The sequence below is a fragment of the Chrysoperla carnea genome, chromosome 4 (genome assembly GCF_905475395.1).
Source record: "Chrysoperla carnea chromosome 4, inChrCarn1.1, whole genome shotgun sequence".
NCBI lineage: Eukaryota > Metazoa > Arthropoda > Insecta > Neuroptera > Chrysopidae > Chrysoperla > Chrysoperla carnea.
In genome coordinates, this window is record NC_058340.1 from 7,079,421 (window position 1) to 7,093,764 (window position 14,344).

The window sequence follows — 14,344 nt, forward strand, 5'->3', positions numbered from 1 at the left end:
TTTAAGATATAACAACAGGACTTTATCAGGTGGTAGATAACATTGAATCAATATCTCGTTGGGCAATCTTTCTATACAGGGTATTTCAACAATTAACTCAGTCAATTTTTTTTTCACTTGTTAATATTAATAAAATTAGTCAATATACAAAGCCATTGGACTAGGTCTATAATTATTATATAACGCTGGGCGACAATTAGACTATTTAAAATTATACCCTGTGTACATAGCACTGCTAAAGTAAAAGCTTATCGTGATAATCAGATCTTGCGTTGTCCTATAATTTGTGTTTTAAATTTTCAACAAAAACAAAACATGAATAGACTTCTTCAAAATTGAACTATACATTCTTCGTGTCACTTTTTTTCCTTGAACACATTCTCTAACAACTATAATATGTCTTCTACATTTTCATTTGAGTATCTTACACATAATATTCAAGAAAGTTTGAGATTTATACAAAATGAAAATGAAGATTTAACAAATTTATTATCGACCGCATAACATAACTTTAAACATTTTTATCACCAATTAATAATACAACATTCTTTTAACAATATAATTTTCTCTAGAATTTGTTCCTAAATGTTAGGCAAACGCTAATGTTAAAATAATAGAAGTATTTACATAAACGTAACTAGACTCAAGTTATGAAACGATCCAAACTGTATTTATATACAGTGTGTCGCACTTAAGATGAAGACACCTTCATATTTTCGTTATTTATAAGAATATAAACACGAAATTTTGTACAATCATACAATGTGATGAGTCACATTTTTTAAGAAACTTAACCGAAATCAGAACCTTAAACTCAACCTGCTACAAATTGACAAATAGGATTCTTAATATTTGTCAATTTGATCTACATTTAACGAAATTACCACCAATCTGTGTTCTAAACTTTCGGTTGAGTGTATTAAGAGTGTGTCGTTAATGTCTATATGTTACGTTTAGGAAAATTTAGTAAAAAAATAACTATAAAATATTAGCAATGTTTTAAACTTTTTTTAAAAGAAACTTCAATTGCATGGGATATTGATTTGAAACGAAATTGAAAACTACAAGACAAAGTTTTAATCCATTTATTAATAAAAATTATTTTATCACAACATTATTTATCCAAATTTTTTTGAAATTAATTTCAAATGGCCTTGTGCTTTATTTAAAAACACCCATCTTTATTGAAGTTTCTCTCTGAGATAGTGAATTATTATCATAGTGGTAAATGATTTTTAATAATTAATAACAAAATTTATCATAAAATATTACCTAATCCAGGATATAACAAAAGTATAAAATTTTATGTGAATCAAATATGATTCAGAGAATTTAAAAAAAATTACAAGGACTACAAAGGTTGTCGACGGATAACCCGTTAGAATGATGTTTAAAATAATTTTTTTTTACAAATAAGTAACCTTAACCAAATTGCTTCCGAAAAAATTTTATCATATATTTGGGAATTTCCAATTTTTACAATTTTAATCCCCAAAAAAGTGCATGAAAAAATCAGATTTTTAATATGTATAAAATTTTTATTTGTTGTGTAAAGCGTACACAACAACATCCCGCAAAAATTTTTGGACTCATTGTATTTTATGTGCTTGGTTGTTAATTGTTAAGAAAGAGCCCGAAAAACCATCCAAAAATAACGATTTTCTGTTGTATACAAACATCGACTCAAAATAAGGACAGAAAAGTTCGACAAATTTTTTTTTAGTTTGACTATATTTCAAGTCGATTAGTAAAAATCCGATCTTTATAGCATATGTACAATAGAAAATCGTTATTTTTGGATAGTTATTCGCGCGCTCTGTTAACAACTAACAATTAATCACTTAAAATGCAATTAGGCTAAAAAATTTTGCGGTATGTTGTATTGTGTATGCTTTACACTACAAATAAAAATTTTATACATTCAATATTTGTTTAAAACAAAATTATTTTAAACAATATCCTACCGGATTACCCACCGCCAACCTGCTCTATTAAGTTCAGGAGCATGTTTTAAACGGGATCCTGCAAAAATTTTCCATGCGAAAATTAGTCAAACTCAATGACGAATTTTGCCGGATCTAATTAGTTATTAAATTCACCGAAGATATTCGTAAAATGTGTCTTTTTCATTTAGAAAATATTTTAAAGCTTCCACTCGGATACATTTATATAGATTACCTATACCAAATTTGGGGTCTATCGCAGATAAGATTGCTTTCTATATGATGAATGATAATTTCATCATAATTTAAAAAAGAAATGGTCGATATTAAAATCTAAAGCTCAGTCCTATTCAAAAATGGTCAAAATTTTAACATTTTTTTCTTTATTAATTGATATAACTATATCGTGTCTCATTGTAATGTGATTACCTTGAACTTATTTAAGCTGAAAGAAATAAACCAAGAGTTTGGTTGGATGACTGTGGGCATCAAATATAAGAGGGATTTTAACACTTAAGATAGCCTTAATTTCAACATCAATAAAACTGTAATGTCGATAATTATATTTCGAGATCATAATCTTTATGTGTAGTAAGTTTATTGGTTATTAATTACTATTTAAAATTCATTTAAATAAATTTAAAAAAAGATTATGCTGCTAATGCCATTAAAAAATGTCTAATCAATCTTGAAGCATTTTTTTTTCAATTCTCTTCTTTGTGCAGTTACATTTCTTCAATAGTATCAGCAGCAATTGAATTTCATAGGGTTTTTTTCTTGCTAGTCTTCTTACTTCGCGGTATTGTTGCAAAATTGGACACCTGTAAATATAAAATATATTTAATTTAGTTGGTATTTCATTTTTTAAATAAATTAAATTGTACAAGAGAAAAAATCAAACCGTGCAATTTTTAATAAACTATAAAATTCTAAAACGCTACGATTTGATGAATAATTTTTTAGATCAATAATATTACGTTGAACAAAAAGTGAAGATTAAATCAATAGTTGTTTGCTTCAGGTATCTTTTGAAATTACTCGATAAAGATTAGCCTTTCCGTATTTTGATCTAATTTCGTTTATCACTATCGAAATAAAATTGCGTTTCTAGCAAGAGTTTTTGCTTACTATCGTGATGAGAGAAATTCTCAAAACTTTTCCTGAATCCTATGAACCCAAGACCCAATTGACCTATATTACTAATTTACGAGCTAAGTTTCAATTTTTACGTCCTTAGCACGCTATAAAAATTTCTTCTTGATATCTGTTTTCGTTTTTGAGTTATCATAATTACAGACGGGCAGCCGGAAATGAGTACACATCCCCTCTTTGTTTTATACATAAGAATGTCCATAAAAACTCTTCTTATATTCATATATTTTATATGGTTAACGAGATAGCTTACAAACGGTATACAGGGTATAATATCGATTTGTATTTGTTTCGGAAAGTTGTTAAAAACTGCCAAGCAATAAAATACCCAAAATCAAGCAAACATCTCAATATGAATGAAGATATTCGATATTTATTCCTCACTTGAACAATTTTTTGACGCATTAAAGAAGAATCATTTTTTTAAATACACGAAATTCGTTAAAAGGTCAATTTTGTGTCTTTTGATTTCTGCGATGTTGGTGGGTCAATCAAGGCGATTATGTAAAGAGTAAACATATTTTTTGCAGTCTGCTTTCCCGCATGCAAATAAAGCAGCAAGCATTAGTTAGAATAATATCTCAATCTCATTATTTAAGAAGAATCTATTTCTGTAAAGCAACTCTTCATAAAACTTAAAATAATATCAATATTTTTTATCCTTCACTTATTGTTCAGATTGTCAAGGTTGATACGAATTCATTATTAAAGGGGCAGTTAAAACTTTTGTAATTTTCCCAAATTATTGTGATTCTGCTCTGGAATTTTAAAATTTTAACTTAATTTTAATAACCATTGTAAACTAGAATACTTTTTTCAAGTATAAATAAATCTAAGCGAAGTAATGCAAAAGAGTTAATGTTCAAACATATGAATGATTTTAGTATGCTTCTTATCAAACATGAAGCAATGATTGTGTTCAATAAAATGAACATTAGTCCATGAAATACCTCACAAACTTTCTATTTAGTCATACCAAATTCACATCAGCCCACAAATCGAAATGCTTACTCAGATTCAATAATTATTTGCTATCATGTTTTGGAATATTTTTACGACGTTGTGATGGAGACTCAGACATGTTTCGTATAAACAAATCACTTCCAGTCTCATTATTTAATCGAATATCTTGATGTGATCTTGATTGTCGTAATGTAGGACTATTATTATTTGAATTATTTGGAAATTCATTTAACGAACCGGCCATTTCATGCCATGATGATCGTTTAGAAATCTTATCAATATTTAATTGTAATTGATCGATATTTACAAGCGAACTACTTTGTACATTTGTTACGTTTTTATTCTTTAACGACCAAAATGGTAATTTCTTGTGTAATTTTAACAAGAAATTTTCCTTACGATTTGATGTTGGTTTTTCATCAGATTTACTAATTTTTGGTAAAGATACGAAAACATGTTTTCTTTGTGTATTTATTTTCGAATCGATTGTTTTTAATAATCCTTGTTTGAGAGTTAAGGTTGCTTTTATTGCATTTAATGCATCATTTTTTTCTAAATTTTCTTGGGATATTTTTGACATTGGTGGTGGCGGTGCTGTATGTTTTTTATATCGGCCAGATCTTTCATTATTGGTTTTAATGTTTTGATCACTCACTTCGATATTATCCTGTTTGGTGGGGATGCTACTAGATGTTTCTGGTTCCGATTTGACTTTACTTATATCATTTTCATTCGGTTCATTGAAATCTACAGCATCATCGTACTCTTGACTAGTGCTTTCATCTTTATTTGATACATCACTTGAATCCGATTCATTTTCACAATTAAAAAATACATTTTCTTCGTTAATGTCTACTTTTGCTGTATTTATTAGAGGGAGAAGGTTTGCTTGGCGTAAAAGATAAATTAATGTGGTGGAATCAATAGGAATTATATCATCTTGTGAGTATTCCTTAAAAATAAAATAAACTTTATCAGGATAATCAATTTTAGCTATCCCATTCAAAAAATTAAAAATAAACAATTGCTGTATCATATCGTGAAAAGATCCTTTGATGTGGACTATGGAGGGTAGAAGTAAGGAGGACAATTTTAAAAAGGGGACAAAGTAAAAATGTGTCCAAAATAACAGTTCTAAAATTGACCAGAATGGCGCTTTTGTAGCAAAAGGTGTTGATTTAAAATGTTAATTTAGAATTTTATTCTTATTAGTTTGTGTTTGATAGGAACTTCTCTACCCTTCTCTAACAACTTGTTTAGATCTTGATCTTATTAATTTTTTTTAAACTTACACTTTTGCTACAGTAGTGCCACCAGTTTTTTGCTTTTCGTAGACACTTTTTATATACAGAGATGATTCTTCTTAGCTCTACACTCCATCATGTGGATCTATGGTTTATAAGAGATGAAAGAAGGAGAAATATAGTATTCTTGTAAATATTTAGAAGAAAATATATGGCAATAAAAAGAATCTTTGAAAAATATTTCAGAACATAAAATAAGAATCTTTACAAAGTTCAGCATGGTGCTGATTTCTTAAAATCTTAAGTGCAATTTTATTACGTTCTTAATGATTAAAATTTGGGTTTTTTTTTATAAAAATATATTACGCCAAGGAAAAATTTTGTAACGACTTTTCATAACGAGTACACAATTATATATAACGAGTACATAATTATATATAAAAGTTTGGATCAACAATTTTTAAGTTTTGACCACTTGCTTTAATGTTGTTGATTGCTGCTTCTTTTATTTATTTCGCATGTGACAATAATATGCAAAAAGAAAAAAAAAATTCACCATCTTAAAACCAATCTCCTCAAAAATGGTTCGATTTCGTTTTGTTTTAGTAGCGGATCGCATGAAGAAATTCGTTAAATTTTTCACTGTTAATTCAAGTGATATCCAATTATAGGGCTTGTTTTTGTATTCAATGTACAATGAATGCATGCTGGTTTTACCAGAAAAATGGCACTTGTTTGGTTTAATAAGGTTCATGTAAAATACAAGAAAACGTGCTTCAAATTTGGTGGAAAACCACTAAGATAACTTGGACTTAACTATATTAGAAAATTGGACGTAAGCTCTGTATCCCAATTCCACTTTTTAGAAAAAATAGTCTCTGTACCTAGGCTTCGGGTGTTAGACTACTTATGTATAGGTTTTCAAATTCTATTTACGGACCTAGTTGTTTTAAAGCCGTATAAGAATTTAAAAAAAAGCACAATATTTTACTTAAAAGTCAAGCGAAACCCTACAATGTGTAGTCGAAAAACTATTTCAATGTCGGATTTAAATATAGTCAAATATTTCATTAATGAAGATTCAATTTTGGATCACATCAATTACTAAACGAAAATCTCAAAATGAATTTCTAAGTTTATGTTTTCCGAGATATATTTTCATTTGTACTCTTAGTTTTATAATTAAGCGTCAAAGTGTATATAATTTATGATCTTGTTGAATTATCCTGGGAAGTTTAATGAATAAACTTTCCTTTATTATCTAATTTATAAGTAGGCTGTAAAATAAAAATTAGTAAAACGCATGCAATCAATAAATATTTATATTTAAAAATATAATATTTTTAACAATGTTTTAGTTTTAAATGAAAATTCTTAACTCTTCTTGGTTTAAACAATGTTTTCCATATCAAAAATGGTTTAAAAATATGGAAAATAAAATTCACGATATAATAATTATTTCGAATTTGATTAACAATAACTACATTTGATTCTGTAATGTTAACTTCATTAAATGTATAGCCATTTTCCTGGAAATAATTTTATTCATTTACTTTGAATTAATTGAATTAGTTGAATCAAATTTGGAGCCGGCGTATATATAGAGCATTTCAAATTCTCACAAATTTATAGAAGTGGTAGGACACATGAAATCCAATATTTTAAACTTACTTTGACGATAAATACTTAGTTTGCCGTTTTTGTGCCAAAAATTGAAATTCTTGGCCAAAAATGGTACGATTTTCGGAATACGTGACAGAATCCGTAAATCTGACATCAGATTCGTTATCAGCGACCAAAAATACCTACTAGTTATTGAGTTTGGACGATAAATACTTAGTTTTCCGTTTTTATGCCAAAAAGTGCAATTTCGGTTAAGAAAAAGGTACGATTTTTGGAATACGTGGCGTAATTGGTGAAATCTGACATCGGATTCGTATTCAACGACCAGAAAGACCTACTAAGTGGCAATTTTAAGCCAAAATAAGCATTACAAAAAATTTTTTACTACATATGCGCCCCGCTGGGACATTGTGCCCCCTTATGACTAGGTTAAGTAGGCTAAATATTTCTTGGGATCTTATAAACACGTTAAAAAAAGCCTCATTAAAACCGGTCTGTTACCCCACTTTTCCACTTTCGACATTTTTTCCCGGGTTATTCATTGTATTATAAAAAGTACATATTCAGGAGTTTCCTTCAATAACAAATTCGCCTGCACTACATTAAATATGTATCTGATATCGCATTATAATTTTAACTATTAAGAAACTGGTCTTTTGATACTAATCATGTTCCAGTGCATTAAAAGAATTTCGAACATACTTTGCTAACAAAGGCACTAAATACGTATTTTGTCGAAAAGGTCCCTGACTACTGACGTAAAATTTGCACTTTCCCCATCTTGTATAAATGCTCATCTGAAGATATAACCAAAAATAATATTTTGTTCGCTAGATTGTTTCATTAAAAAGAATTTATATACTGACCTCAGTTGGAGCAGCCTTTTTTGCTACAACTAGTGAGCTTTTAACTGTCTTTGTTCTAGATCGTGTACTTCCACCAACGGATGCTGTCCTAATTAATGCCCCTTCACGTATAATAGCTTCAGTTTTTGTTGTCTGTCCAACGTATTCGGCACTGGAATAACCAGAACTAATATCATCACTTGAACGGATATGACTTATGTGAGGATCTCGTGGTGGGGTTTGTCGTACGTCTACATCTACTTCTGGGAAATACATGTCAACACGATTTGGACCGGACGAAGAACGTTTTGGACTGTAAGCTCGTGTACGTGCCGAGCGTAATAATCTTGGGTCTGTAATTATTACGCCATCGGTTTCCTCAGTTTCTCCTTGATTTGTTTCTGTATTACGATTTACTTCGTTCTCCGTTAAATCGCTTAAACTATAACTTTTTTTAAGTTGATTTACTATTCCTCCGCCACCCTGAAATAAAATTTCTTCAAATATTTAAAACATGACAATTATATTTTTGGTTGTTAATTATAATTTTTTTGTTATTTTCAAAAAATCTTCGAATTAATTTTAATTTAATCTAATTAAGAGGTTATCTTACTGTAATTTTAAAAAGGAAAGTTTTTTACATTGTTTAAAACAAGTCAAGTCTTCGAAGTATAAATCTTTCGAAATTATATTTGCTGTATGGTAAATATGTACAATGTTTGGCAATTAAGTAGCAGAAATGTGTAAAATAGCAAAAGAAAATTAGTAGGACGATTATCCCAACTACATCTGTCACCTTCAAAAATCTTAAAAATAAGATTTTTTCTTAAAGTTATATTTTTCATTTAATTCTGCGGAATTCATGCCTGTATCTGATGATAGAACTTGTAAATGGGAGGTTTCTAATCACGGTATTATTTCCGACAAATTGCTTTGAAAAGTATTTTCCATAAATTCAACAAATGGCGAATTACAGGCAAAAAAAGCGAAAAAAACATTGGCGTGAATAGTTTTCTATTTCTATTTGAAAATTTAATTGATTGAGTTGCAGTAGGATAGCCTCTTAAATTTAAGGTGCATTTAAACTTAAAATGGTAATCGTATTTATACCATCCTTGGAAAAACAATTTTTAAATATATACAGAAGCAATCATCCAAGCTTCAATATTTACTTCATTTCCGTTTCTGGTAGAAATAATAGAACAGGATGACCACAATTACAAGATTATAAAGACCATGAAGACACAGCTCCAAATGGTTCATAGAGTACCGACCGGGGTGGGCCAACCGTTTTTCGGTACCACAACGGACCCTGTGGTCTAAGTGTATCCTACCATCAGGACAGCCAGTTTAACCCCATTTAAAATTAATCTAACCTAAACTTTTTTAGATGAAATTAAACATTAATTCATATTTTTTCCGGTTTGTGGTCATCCTGATAAACCTTTCTCGCTCTTAAAATTAAAATTCCTGAAAAAAATTGTGAATGTGTGTTTATAATATGTACATTTGTGATTTAAGAAAAATTAATAGAAGTTGCATGCATCAAATTATTAAAACCATGCAGAAAATTAAAAAAAAATATATTTCTTGGGTTTATAAATTTTGTATTCACTATATATTATCAAACAGATACATTCCTCAAATACAAAATATTCAATATTTTATTGTCAGAATATCGGTATAAAAAAATTTCATCCTAATTATAAGTATAACAAACAATGTTCTAATGACTAAAATTAAGTCGGTATTTGGCGTATAAAACGAAACTATTGAGTAACTAAGCTTTCAATTGGAAAATGAACACCGAATTTCCACAACGGTAGCACTTCTTGTATTGATGTCAATTGTGGAAACAACACAGAAATTTGAAATATTTCTGGCGTTTATTATTTAAATAAAGTTATCCAGTTTGTCAGATACTTAAATTGGAAATTTATTCCACCACCCGACGTAATCAAATTGCAGTTTTGTCGGTAGTTGCTAAAGCCATGCACAATGAAAAAATTGTACAAAGTGGGTTATTTTAATCTATAATGGCTAATAGCTCGTTTTGTAGTTAACCAATCAAAAAATCTATATTGAGATAAGACACCAGCGAATCATTCTAACATTGGAACTGCAACCGAGGTATGTAATTAGCATTCATTTTCCAGCAACATTGGCTTACGATTAATAATATATAATTATTTCGGAAGCCATAATGATAACAACTGAATTAATATTATACACATCAGTTAACTATTAAGAGTTGCGCCCAAATTATGCATTTTGATAGGTATCCAAGGTTAAAATTATGGAAAAATTTAAATTTGTTCTTGTTCCAAATATTATATGTCGGATAAAACATTATATTCTTGTCTATATTAGAAAAATAGCATTTTCGAATTTTTAATGAATAAAAAAAATATTAAAAAGCCCCGAAATTTTGGTTCGAAACATGTTTTTGGTTAAAATTGACCGAACTAAACAATTTTGATATTTTCATACAATATTATGATTTATGTCACAATGTTTCAATTTTTCTTGGGTATTTTAGAAATCTAAAGGAAAATGAAAAACTTCACATTTTTGCATAAATCATAAAAGAGAGTATAGCTGGATCAATTTCTCCCAAAAATAGTTTTTTCAATATTTTTGCATTCATTTAATAAAATTTACCAGCAAAAATGCATATCTTTTCCAATATATTTACTGAAAATAAACCAGATATGTTAGCGTTCAAGACATTTTTAGATCAAAATGGAACTTTTCGCCATTATCTAATTTAAGACGTAACCTATGCGCACCTTTTAATTTTAGGCTCTTATTGATTCTTATGAGTGTGCATGGAAATTTCTTAACTGCATTGGTTACAATTATTTGAGAAATAAGTTACCAAATACCAATTCGAGTAAACAAATTCTTTGAATTACAAAACACCTACACAACTCATTATTTCACATTTTTACCTAGATAATAACACTTAAAGTATATTCCACTTAACCTCTGTCTCCAATGTCTGGCAAAACTGAAATCTGGAGGAATTAAAAACTTTATCAACCATGAAATTTCTTGTATTATTCCATTCCCTAAAATTGCTGAAATTAATGGGTGTTTTTACACAAATTAACTACATTTTTCCAGCATGAGCTAATTAGACAAAGTTTCCACAGTTTGGTTTGCCATTTTACTTTGAATAAATTAGCGATTTTCTTATCGAAAGTAGTAGCTTGTGAAGCTTTTCGTTGCCGCTTATTTTGCCGAACATTGCTGCTTAGTTTTACAGACAAGTAAGACCGCCATTAAAATATGAGCATTAACATCTAAGAGCTTTAGATTGGATTAAAGATTTAATTAATTGGTGCAAAAATCTGTTGACCAATTACCAACCAAATTTTAACCCTTTTACTAACCAATGATGTCACATAATTAGGCCATTTAAAAAATTACAGTTTTTAAATTTTTTACCAAGAAAAAGTTTAAAAACAATATACCCTCTATTCTTATGCATTATTAAGTGGAACATCCTTTAAATGTCTCGTACTCAAACTATCTCATAACAAAATCGAATTTTGATTAGATTTTTATAAATTCGTTTCTCTAGACATCTAAACCTAAACACTTATAATTTATTCAGTACAAAAAGAAAAATTCACACACTACTTAATTTAACCCATATCGTTTTCTGGAGTCAATGACTAATTATTCAAAAAATTGACTAAACATGATTAATTTGAAATATGGCATAAATGGTGATTACATACAGAGTTTTAAAAACAAAACAAATAATTTTATGGATACTATAATTCATCAAATTGATTTTCTATGAATTTTATCAATTTCTAAACTTTTTATATCAAAACCACGTATTTAAAGAAAAAATGTATTTGATAAGTAATCTCCATTTTAATCATCATAGTGACAATACCATAGAGCTGTATAGACATAAGAAACGCAATAAGTAAATTCTGGATCGCAGAGAGAGAGAGGTAGAAAGAGATAGAAATTTTAGACGTATAAGAATGGCAAATGCAGTTATACGAGCCTACTTTACCTGTCTCGTTCTACTGTGACCAACCGTTTTACGACGCCATTTCTGTAATATTTGTGAAAATCGTATTTTATGACTGTTGGTCACTACTAATTAATTGAGGAACTCTCGAATTGCTAAGGAATTTTCACATCAAAAATTTCGAGAGGGTTGTATTTTACAGATATTTATGTTTAATTTGACCAGATTAATACTTATTGAATTGAATATACTGCCCGCAAAAAAGTGTCATTTCAAACAGGTATAATTAATTCGGTAAACATTGACTGGATCTGAATGACATATATATAATTCGATTTCGTCGACAGTGCAAAGATACTTTTCACATTAAACTGCTGATTTGAAATAAACCTTACAAATTAATATGGGATAAAAGTCAGCAAAAGGTCAAAAGAATTCATTTTTGTATTGCTAAAATGAATACTTTCCGCAGGAAAAAATTATTTTTTAATTTCAAATAACTTAAAATAGAAAAATTTTTCAATTTGGAGATTTCTACCATCCATAACTATTTTTTGTTTTTTCGATTTCTCTGTATGTTTTACGAATAAGCCATTTTAAGATATCACAAATAAGTGTAAAAGTATTAGACATTGTGCGCATGTTAATCAATTTCATTGGGAAAATGAAATGATTTCCTTTTGAGCAAATAAGATTAAGACTTAAATATAAATTATACAAAGAAAAAAAATGAAAAATATTCGAAGTAGAAAAAATTATAAATTAATTATATTTCAAATATCAAATTTCAAATAAAATAGAAAAAAAAGTTCACAAAAAGTAAAAAAGAAAATGGACGTTGTAAATACCACACATCATAATGTTCAAAAATTATTTTGTTTTTCTGGAGTGTTCAGTTTTATTATGCGGTAAAAAAAATTATAAAACTAGGAAACAAAATAAAATAAAATTTGAACACTTATATAAAATATGAAGTTCCAAGTATTAATATTTTTTTAATCATCACTATCTTCAATGATTTTACTGTTACGTAAAGATCGTTTTCCAATATTTGTTTTGGTTTTTCTCGTTTTAACAGTTTTTGTTTGTTTGATTTCTGGATTGTTTTCGATAAAAACTGGATCATCATTATCTGTCGATAATTCTTGTGTATCCATTTGTTCATATGATATTGAACGCTTCGGTGCAAAATCAGTTTCATCGTCTTGCTTCAATCGATGATTGATATTTGAATCGGATTGACTAGATGCAAGGGTATTTGCGGGAATATTTAAGTTCTGTACACGGTTATATAGAAATAAACAAAAAAAGCAAGCGTTAATTAAAAAAAAAAAGAAAATTTATAAACAGGCATGAAATTCACATGTTGAGCCACTTTTTTTTTACAATCTTAACAGAATAAAAATTTATTTGTTCAACATATGAAAATGAAAAGTTTAAATTTTGAAATGAGTTAGTTGGCCATCACCAATATACAGAGCTTTAGATTTGAACTTATATTTTTTTAAATTATGTAAGAATTTGTTAGTTTTAATTTTAGTTTTCTAATTGACAGAGCTTTACTGTTATTTTTGCGATGATAAAAAATGATTATTCATACTAATTTTGTCTCTAGAGGATAAATTCCAAAACTGCAGCTATTTTTGCATGAACTTTACACATCAACGGCTTTTAAGAAAGATGTTATTTCATTCCATTTTTATATGCCCTAAACCGTACATTAACATCAGTGACGAAATAAATTATGAAGGACTTAATTTCGTTGAAGAATTGCCTTCTACAAGAGAATTTTCTATTGTCTATGGCGAAACATGTTTATAACAAACCAAATATCACAAAGATACTCGGACGCTGAAAGTTATGATTTGCCCCAGCCAAAATTTGTATCCAAATGTTGAGCTTTCCAGGTAAGAGATGCACTCCTAGCTATGCTGGACACTTTCTTAGTAATAAGCACTCTAAATAATAACATAATTTAATAACAAGTTGTTCAAAAAATGGCATTTTCTTGACAATAAACCATAGAGCTGCAAAATCGCAGCCAAGCGGTTTGATTGCAGTAGAGAGAGACAGATAAGATAGGTGTGTATAGTTGTCTTCGTCTCTGTTATACGTGCTATAATCATAATAGTATATACAAAACATGTGTTGTCACCTGCAAGCTTGATTGTAGTTACCAATATTATTGGCTGGTAGACAAATAATTCTTTTTTTTTTCGCGTCAATCCGATTAATAAAAGCAGAGATCCGAAGCAAACAGCACATGGTCACAACACAGAAGTATATTGCACAACGTTACCTCTTGTACAATTCACTTCTGAATTAGATTAAATATTCGTTAAAAAGTTATATTTGTTTATTGTTTTTTCGTGAAATAAATGATTAATTACATCCTATTTAGGCTCAAAAATAAATTTTACTATTTTTGTTTATTGGTATAATGAAAACTAAAACTGTACGGATATTCGAACATAATTTAAAAATAATAAATGATATCAATCAAAACTCTGTATACGAATAACAATTATTTTAAGTATAATGTGTGCCTGGTGTAAAAAGTACGCACCTTGGTACTGATTT

At 28.7% G+C, this 14,344-nt stretch overlaps 1 protein-coding gene across 2 annotated transcripts in view; it reads right to left on the bottom strand.

Annotated features, from left to right (window-relative positions):
• Positions 1-2,720: 2,720 nt before the first annotated feature.
• LOC123297365 overlaps positions 2,721-14,344 on the bottom strand; it is a 40,022-nt gene continuing 28,398 nt past the window's right edge. For both annotated transcript variants that reach the window (XM_044878995.1, XM_044878996.1), the window contains 3 exons: positions 7,792-8,253; positions 4,107-5,010; positions 2,721-2,764 (listed from right to left, as the gene is read on the bottom strand). In XM_044878995.1, the coding sequence (XP_044734930.1) occupies positions 4,120-5,010; positions 7,792-8,253 (1,353 nt within the window). In that variant the 3' untranslated portion in view covers positions 2,721-2,764; positions 4,107-4,119. The remainder of the gene's footprint in view (positions 2,765-4,106; positions 5,011-7,791; positions 8,254-14,344) is intronic.